This window comes from Melopsittacus undulatus, chromosome 6, assembly GCF_012275295.1.
Source record: "Melopsittacus undulatus isolate bMelUnd1 chromosome 6, bMelUnd1.mat.Z, whole genome shotgun sequence".
NCBI lineage: Eukaryota > Metazoa > Chordata > Aves > Psittaciformes > Psittaculidae > Melopsittacus > Melopsittacus undulatus.
Window position 1 is genome coordinate 83,699,656 of NC_047532.1, and position 8,873 is coordinate 83,708,528.

The 8,873-nt window shown below is 49.7% G+C and overlaps 2 protein-coding genes and 1 non-coding gene across 3 annotated transcripts; 2 read left to right on the plus strand and 1 right to left on the minus strand.

Annotated features, from left to right (window-relative positions):
* The first annotated feature begins 2 nt into the window (after window positions 1-2).
* On the plus strand, window positions 3-2,397 carry RPL39 (ribosomal protein L39). The gene is made up of 3 exons (XM_005148306.3): window positions 3-83; window positions 311-414; window positions 2,053-2,397. The coding sequence occupies exons 1-3, from the start codon at window positions 81-83 to the stop codon at window positions 2,099-2,101; spliced, it is 156 nt and encodes a 51-aa protein (XP_005148363.1). The 5' UTR covers window positions 3-80; the 3' UTR covers window positions 2,102-2,397.
* On the plus strand, window positions 1,466-1,598 carry LOC115946382 (small nucleolar RNA SNORA69). Its single transcript, XR_004080474.2, has one exon. It is a non-coding gene; the product is annotated as a small nucleolar RNA SNORA69 (small nucleolar RNA).
* Window positions 2,398-5,958: 3,561 nt separating the features above from the next.
* Window positions 5,959-8,228, minus strand: SOWAHD (sosondowah ankyrin repeat domain family member D). Its single transcript, XM_031048277.2, has one exon. It carries the CDS (start codon window positions 8,185-8,187, stop codon window positions 7,183-7,185), a length of 1,005 nt encoding a protein of 334 aa, XP_030904137.2. The 5' UTR covers window positions 8,188-8,228; the 3' UTR covers window positions 5,959-7,182.
* Window positions 8,229-8,873: the final 645 nt, after the last annotated feature.

The following is an 8,873-nucleotide window of genomic DNA, read 5'->3' on the forward strand; positions in this document are numbered from 1 at the left end:
GCGCAGCCCTCGCCACTTCCCCCCGCCCCTTCCGCCTCTTCCGCCGCCGCCATCGCCGGGACGCCAGGCAGCTCTGCGCCATGGTGAGGCTATCGGCCGCCATCCGCCGCCGGGGCTCGGTGTTCCGGGCCCCTCTCGGTGCTACCGGCTGGCTTGCGTTACCTGCAGCCCGGGGAGGGGGGGAAGGCCCTGGGTTCAACGTTCCCTTCCCGTTCATGGCTCGCTGAGGCCTTGCTGCCTGCCTGCGGCCGCGGAGGGGCCGACCCGGGCCCGGCTGATGTGTGGGCCTAACGGCTGCTCTCTCTTCCAGTCGTCTCACAAGACGTTCAAGATCAAACGCTTCCTTGCGAAGAAGCAGAAGCAGAACCGGCCGATCCCGCAATGGATCCGCATGAAGACTGGCAATAAGATCAGGTAATGGTTTGTCGCTTTCTGAGGCTTAGGTAGGCCGCGTGTGCCGCTTGGGATGAAGGCAGAAACTGGTTATGTAAAAAAGCTTATGCAACCAACAGTTTTATGGCTGTGAATTCCATATGGGAGCACTGGTGCAGATCCACAGCTCCAGGTACTGTTGGACTGTTGTGTTCTCTTTAGGCAGTGTGGAGCTTCCATACCAGTTCCTTCTATAGCAGTCCAGTGCTCTGCAAGGATCCACAGGTGTTCGGTGGTGGTACATGTAAATTGAAGGCATGAACTTACTTGTGGATGATTTACTTAAGAATTTGTACTGTGGTAGACTCTGCTGCTGATAATTGTCCATACCAACACCGTTCCCCTCGCTCGGGGCTGTCTCTGCAATACTGCATTTCAAGGAACAGTACCTCACTGAGCAGGGGTGTTCTGAGACACAGAAGATTCTAAGGGAGCAAGGGGTTTGTTGGGTGTATGTGTGATAAAACTGACAGTGTAAGATCTTTGGTTCATGACTACAGAATTGATTTGCAACAGTTCCTTTTTGTTTGCCCATAGTGTTTGTTTTCAAGCGTTGTATTTAGAAAAATGCAGTAAGAGCAGATTGTAAAATACTGGGTGAATGTGAGACATGCAAAAGGTGGTGTATATCTAAGCCCTCTGGTTTAAAAGTTTCAGCCAGTGTGATTTGTTCACTTATGCTGTGCCACTGGCTTTTTTACCTCATACACTTCCTTGTCTAAACTTTTTAGGGGAACAGGCTCCTTTCTTCCAGATTGGTTTTTGTCCTGAGTAGTGAGGAGAGTGTCAGTAGCAGTGGCTGGGTCAGGCAGTGAAAGGGCACAGGCTTGCCATGTTCTGTTCTTGTTACTTGTTTCCCTCTAGGTAGAGTCAGTATTGTGTTCCCCAAACTGTATCCCTGTCTTCCAGACACCAACTTGCAGTTGGGTTGTTTGACCTAATTGCAGTACTTTGGAATACTTTATCATGGAGAAAATTGATTTGTCTTATAGCACTTCAGTACATCTGTCACCAGTTTCTCCCAACCTGTGCTAAAGCAGGCTGCAATTGCAGTGCTTCCTCTTGTGGGAGTACTGCCATTCTCCTGCTGAGAGAGTCTCTGTTAACAAGTATCCTTGGTTTCACCTGTACAGTGGTGAAACCATTTGTTCTTAACAGGTACAAGTACATACTGATAAATTAGTATACTTTACTGGAAGACAGCCTTTCCATATGCTGCTCTGCTTTCAGATTTTGAAGAAAACGATACTTTTTGTGTTAGATTACGAACTACATTCAGGAGGTAGTTTTTCCTTATCTTTGGACAATTAGTACAAGATCACACAGGTCTTGTCTCCAAAGGAGGAGGGAAGATGTTCACATATCAGTGCTGCATCTCTGCAGGCACCTTTACCTCCTTGAGGTTTAGATTCTATTGCAGTAATGTGCTACTGCATATCATTAGTGATGAGGTGGAAATTCTAGACTGAGTTCACAGCTGATGGTTGTTGGCAGCTTCCCACTCTAGCACAAAAGAAAGATTTCAGTTCCTTACCATTCAGCTAATTCAAGGTGGTTTTAGTCCACCTGGATCCTCAAATGTGTGTGCCCTTTGCTAATGTACACTGCTTTTTGTCTTAGGTACAACTCCAAAAGGAGGCACTGGAGAAGGACCAAACTGGGATTGTAAGAGGGACTGTCTTCTGGGAACTCTAATAACACTTGTCTTTCTGCATCAGACTGATACACCTGTGGCTGTTTGGCACCCCCAAGTGATTCCCTCTGCAGTGTTGGACTGTACTCCCCAGATGTGTGTTGGGTTGTTTTTTTTGTAAGCTAGTCTGGGATATTTATGTTAACTGGGAAAATCTTGGAAGTAATTTGCATCTGAAACATGAAGACTGTGTTCTATTAGTGTTCTTTTTTCAGGCATCATTATGAGTATTGACAGTGTACAGGTTTACTAATAAATACAGACCTGGATGACTTGGTTGAAATTATTTCATCTATATATGTATATGGTGGGATAGTAACAGAATAAAAACTAATTGGTTACTGTGAATATAATCTCAGTGTGAGAAACCTTATCGGATAGAGTAGGCTGTGTCTTCCTTTCCACTTACTGTAAACCTGTTGGAGCAAAGCATGCCATTTCTTTAAAGGAAAGAGTAAAAAACAGAACGTATTTTTAAAGGAGTTAATGTGGGAAAGGGCACCATGGTATTTGGCAAATGCTGAAACATTACGTGCCCACAGGTGCTGTTAGAACACTTGCCCATGGAGCTAGAGCACAGGGCTGAGATGATCAGTGGTACTCATGGGCAAGGCTGCCTTGAGCACTGCCTGTCCTCATGAGCCTGTGCTCAGGCAGCTTCATACCCCAGCAGCTCTATCCCTGGGACAGGTCTGGCCCCACTCCTGGAGTGCTGGCTCTCAGGTGGGATGTGGTGCAGGGCAGCCCACAGAGTCTGGGGTTAAGATGCTGGCTGGAGAGTGGGTGCAGTGGAATAATCAGGTGAAAGAAGGTTTCACTAAGGAGGAGATAGGAGGAGGGGGGAAGAATAGGGCACAAGCAGTGGGTAGATTTAGCTCCAACAAAATGCCACAATCTTACAACCTCTAGTATATAATGGCTGCATGTTCCCTAGAATGACCACCTGAGTTGTGTCTGGAGCTTTGTGTTAACCTGATCAAGTTGGTCTTGATGCCAGACAAAGGTGTTTTAAAATAATGTTCTCAGCAGGAGCATAGTAACTGAAGATGCTGCTCAAAGGGAGGAGTTAGTACCAGAGAAGTCATCACTCCAGCTCCCCAGCTGGGGCATGTGCAATGTCACCTATGTGCTGCAGGGAAGTGGAGGAGGTGGCTGTGGCTCAGTCCTGTGTGCCTGCTGCTCCTTTCCCTTATGCAGTGCAGACCTGACATAGGTGCTCTGGTCAGCAGGAAATAACTGAAGGTGCAAACCTGTTCTCGAATGTGGCTGCCGCAGAGCCCGTCCTGACATTGATGTGCTGTTTTCTGGGTTCAGGCTGCTGCGGTAGCTCAGTTCCTGGGTGGCAGCTTCCTGAGGAAGCCTCAGGCTGCCATATGTTCTGTGTTGCTGCTTTTCATGTTGAAGGTAAATAGATACATCTTCTTCATGTTCTGTTTCACAGCAAATAATGCTGGGCAGCAGCATATGCTGGGCACGCATAAATGCATAACAAATAGATGGCTCACTCAGATCCTGACAGTCTTCCTCCTAAGGAAGGTGTACTGGAAGTTTCTGTGAGCACAGCAGAGCAAGGCTGGGATTTTTACCATCTTCAGGACACTTCAGAGGTAACTTCTAGCCCTTTCCTGTCTGGTAAGAGTCTAGTTTCTACCTCATTATCGGGGGGAAGCAGTAAGTCACTTGCAAGAGGAAAGCAGCAAACAGCGTTGCCAGAGATGTTTCAACAGAGGCCCAGGTGCTGCAAACACTTTTACCCCATGTTTTTAAAATCTCTTCTGTGCTCTTCTCTCTGAAACAAGTGTTTAGGAAATAACAGCACTGCTGAAGATCAAAGATCAGCCTTGGAGCCTTGTGAACAGCCCTCTGCCTTTCCCCATCACCACTGCTGGCAGGCAGAGGTGCTCGCAGAGTTTCTCTTAACTTGTGTCTATGAGGACCTAGCTGAGGGGGAGGAAAGTAATTTTTTGAGAATGGAAAGAGTTTTCTCCATTGCATTTGTGGGAAGCCTTTCCTACATAATAGATTGAACTATGTATTACTGTTTGTTAGATAGTCTCCCAATACTGTGCTATTTTTATTAGGTGGAAGCAGCTTCTACAAAGGAGCTGCTTTAGAAAATAACCCCTCATAATATTTTTCTCCATTTGACTGCTTTTCAGATTGGACGTGAAGGGATAGCATGAAGTAATTTACTACAAATTAAAATTGGGTTAAACTCAGTCTTCTTCAGAACCTTAACCAACACAAATACCTCTGGGTGTGAATGATTTCTGCTGCCCTGTGGCAGCTCTCTTTGCCCTCTCCTTCCCTGCAAGTTGTGAGGGAGATCAGAGATCTCTGCAGAACTGGGCTAATGACAGTAACTAAGACATCAACAGAAGCTTTAAAGAAGAAAAAACCCAACTTGGATATTCTAGTCCATTTTTGTGGATAGGCTTTTGTTTGAGTGAGAAACAAAGTGTACAAAGATTATATACCTGAGTATTTTTTAAACATCTGTATTTGCAAACCGATTTCCCCTCTGTAGGCCTGAAAATAAACCATGAGAATGAGGGGTGGTGTTTGGGGCAAACACAATGCACAGCAGCAGAAAGGGTACTGGCATTTGCTCTGAGGAGAGGATCCCTTGCAGGGCAGGCAAGGCAGGGGTGGCATTGATGAGTATGTTGTAACACCAGGGTCTGGTCTTGCTTCTTCTGAAGTGCCTGCCTAATTTGTCTCAGAGCAGAGTACAGCTTCAAACCCATGGCCAAAAGATGGTTGGGAAGCTGCCTGTAGGCGATTTGGACAGCTGTCAAAGAGAGGCAAGCACTAAAATTGTTTAATCTTACTTAAGTGTGGCATTTGCCAGTTAAATTTTATTTTCCAATGGAAGTCCGTGTTTCCGGGTGAAGCATGACTAAGCTGCAGTTTCAAATGCCAAGGAAACCGCTCCTTCAAGGAAATTCTCACTGATTCCACTGGTTACTCTGTGCCTGACTCAGAGAAGAATGTCAAGAGTGGTCCTGCACCCTCTTCTCAACAGTATGCTGCTGTGAAAGGGTGAGAGAGGACTAATGGGTCAAAAAATACTTCACCAGACATGCACCCACCTGTCCTGCCAACAGTGCTGTGGCTACCAGAACTCTAAGGATTGCTGGTGTTCTGCCATCAGTGCTTTTCTATGGAGTTTGTGCTGCTGTGGCCAGGCTTGTTGGAAGCCAGCCTGTTGTCCTGTGGTATGGATGTAGCCAGGGAGATTCTGAAAGGAGGTATGTTGCTATAGTCCTTAATCTGTTAAGAGTTAAAGCATTACAAACCCAGTGTAGATCAGGCATTAAATCCAGTCCCAGTGTGTTTTGTATGTCTCTGCTGCTGATCTTGGTGATTAAGATGTCCAGACACATCTATGTGTCCCCCATGTCATGTGGGTGACAGTGTCACCTGTCACTATCCAGTCACCAGATTACTGTCTGCTTATCTGGAGGATGTTCTTCCATGTATTGTCCACTGCAGACTGGGTTATTCCAGTGTCTGAGCAGCATTTCACAATCTGAATATAAATGGGGTGATGTCTCTGAGCTTCTGCACTGTGATGGGGAACAGAAACTCCCCATGTGCTGTCTGAGAGTCACTTCTCAAATGGGATTGCTATTTAAGGGGGTAGAAATGGTCTCATGCTGATTGAAAAAGGGAAGTTGTTTTTCTGAAGATATTTTGAAGCAGCCCTGGCTTTTGAGAATGTGAAAAGCAAGCTGGAATCAACTGGGCAGAGCTTCATTTGCTGAAACAAACACAAACAGGCAAGTAGAGGTTTTGCCTGTTTAATGAAGTTACCAGTATATACATACACACAGGGTTATGCTGCTATAGGAATGCTTCTCAAGAGTTTCATTTTTGAGCATGACCTCAGTAGCAACAAAGATAATCTCTCAGCCTTTGTACATTTTCCATGGTTTTGAGCAATGAGTCATCGTTCCAGAGCTGCTCATCAACTCCACTCCCTGTGGGAACCACCACATGCTACCCTACTGGGTGTCTCTCCTGCCTCCTCCACTCCTGCTCCCATCTGCAGTGGAGCTGAGCATCTCAGGCCCCCCTGGATGGGGATCCCAGGGAGAGGCTGCCAGGGGGGACTTGTCTTGAACTTTGAAAACCTTCTGTTTCGCTGGGCACTCCAGCTCTTACTTTATTGAGAAACAGCTTTAGTTGTCACAGACAAACAACAGCCCAGAGGAGGTACATGTAGAAGAGGTCTAGAAACCTCACAGGGAGCTGGAAAATGTGGCTGAAGGCACAGCCTGCTTGTCTGTACCCACTCTCCCTGCCAGCAGAAAAGCATACATAAAAAAAACATTGGTGGGCTTGTTTCTGAAGCCATAGTTGCTTCTCCATGGTCAGCCCAGTGCCAGGCCTCTGATATCACAAGAGTGTGCTTGTGAATATGTGATTATATTCTGCCAGTGTCTCCATCCAGGCACCTGAGGTGCCATGACGAATCCAACTTCATAGCATTGCTGGGCAACATGGGAGTGCTGCGTGGTTCTGAGTTACTGGCTGGGCTTAAACCACGACACAGCCTCATGTTACAGGTGGGACAACAAAGACACCAAGTCGCTGCATGACCCACCTGCAGTCACACACAAAGTCTGCCAGCATCCTGGGACAAGCACCCAAACATCCCCCCCAGCACAGGACACCTTCCATGGAGGGTCAGCATCCCCACACAGGCATGCAGGGTGTCACAGAATCAGCTCCCTACAGCAATGCTAGCATGTGAGCCCCCACTGTGGGGCTCTGCTGGGCTGTGGCAAGGAATGCCCATCAGCAAGGGTGGGGGACAAATCCCCTTTGGACACAGGCAATGCTCCCCATGGCCATGGTTGCCACACACACACAAATACTGCCACAAGCCCCAAAGACCACGTGAGACCTGGATGGCCACAGGGCCCCCATGCAGGATGTTAATCCCTGTTTGGCTGGGATTTCAAGTGCCAGCCCTCGTGCAGTTCCCAGCCCCTCACAGGCTCGTCCAGCTACTATTCAGCACAGGTTTGCAGGACAGGGCCAGGGGAGCTTTAGCGCTCTTGGAAGAAAGCAAATGCCTGTCGGACAAAGACCCGGAGGGTTGACATGCTCCAGGAGCGATGGGCTTTCCCCTCAGCCCTGGAGTCCACACAGTCCTGCCCTGCCCTGGCCTCACTGGATGACTTACAGTTGTTGTTGGTGTTGTGAGAGCACAGCTGGACCAAGTCCTCCTCCAAAGCCCCCGCCAGCTCCTTCAGCTCCTGGGAGGTGTCTGCACTCAGGTACTGCCAAGCCTTGCGTCCGCTGTGGTCCCTGCGGCTGGTGTCTGCCCCATAAGCTCCCACCAGCACTTTGATGAGCAGCTCGTGTCCCTGCAGGGCAGCCACATGCAAGGGGGTGAAGCCACCGCTGGCCGTAGGGATGTTCACGTTGATGGGATAGCCCTTCTTCTGGGCATGGGAGATGACCTGGATGAAGCTCTCATAGTGGCCATGCTTGGCAAGCCAGTGGAGAGCAGTGAAGCCTGTCACAAAGTCTTTCCTGTTGAGCAGACTGGGATCTAGGTCCAGCAGCCTGATGATGTTGTCTGCATCACCCTGGGCCACTGTCAGCAGCCATTCATGCTCCAGAGGATCCAGGGCAAGGGAGAACACTTCGGGGCTCTGCTCAGCCTTCTGCTCTTGGTGTGTCCCTGCAAGGCCACTGCCGACATCGGATGTTCTCTGAGCAGTGCCAAACCGCATGGTGCTGCCGGGGCTGTTGCTCTGCAGGAGAATTTCCTTCAGCTCCTTCCTGCGGGTACTGCCGGAGCCAACAGAGAGCCGGCCTGCAGTCCTGCCCCAGCTCCCCAGGCCCTGGCTGCTCCGGCTGACGCTCCTGTTGGTGTCCATCCTCTGCAGTGAATGGAAACGCTCCTTGCTCCCCATGGTGGCTGGCCAGAGATGGGAGATGCGAGCCAGGCTCCCTGCTTTGGGCCGTGTGCCTCCCTGGAAGGTGAATGCCCGGGCAATGCCAGCTGCCCTTGGCTCAGCCGAGCCCTGCTCCTGCCAGGCCATGCTGGTGCCGGCAGCCTGCTCCCCGGCACGGCTCAGCTCGCTGCTCGCACCCACACTTCCTGCCCCACCGTTAGGCAAAGGAGGAACCAGCTCCACAGAGTGGGAGGGCACAGCTGCTGGGGCGTGCAGTGACCTTTGGTCATGCTGCACCCGTGGCTGGCGCCGGGCATGGCCATAGCCATGGGGTGGCTGTGTCCCTGGGCTGGCTGTGTCCATGGGCTGGCTGTGTCCCTGGGCTGGCTGTGTCCCTGGGCTCCTCACCTGGGGTGACACAGAGGAGAGCAGGAGGGTGCATGGGACAGGCGGGTTTGGGCAGCCCAATGCTGCTGTTGCAGAGGAAATCTGATTAACTGTGTTGTTCTCTCTCCATAGTCCCGTTTGGCATTCATGGATTAGGGTTAGCAGCTGAAGTAGCTGAAGCCTTCGGCTGCAGGAGCTGACAGCAGGTAAGCTTGGTAAAACTAATGCTACTAAACAAAGAACTCACTGAGTTCAGCAGATACAAGCAGAATGGAGAAGGACCAAAGAGATGGACACCTCCTTGGCCCCAGCAGCATCTCAAAGCCCCGGGTGCCTTGCTGAGGGCACCTGCAGTACAGCCCCTCTCAAACTGCTCCCCACCATTGCAATGCTTCTTATTGCTGTGTTCAGGAAGGACAAGGTTACTGCTCCAAGGGGCTAGTGGT

What these genes read in the sequence shown, in the direction of transcription:
- RPL39 (XM_005148306.3), top strand. An exon ending in AAGACTGGCAATAAGATCAG is followed by an intron (nt 415 to 2,052) that starts GTAATGGTTTGT and finishes TTTTTGTCTTAG; the next exon opens with GTACAACTCCAAAAGGAGGC.
- SOWAHD (XM_031048277.2), bottom strand. Translation starts at nt 8,187, where the DNA reads ATGGCCTGGCAGGAGCAGGGCTCGGCTGAGCCAAGGGCAGCTGGCATT.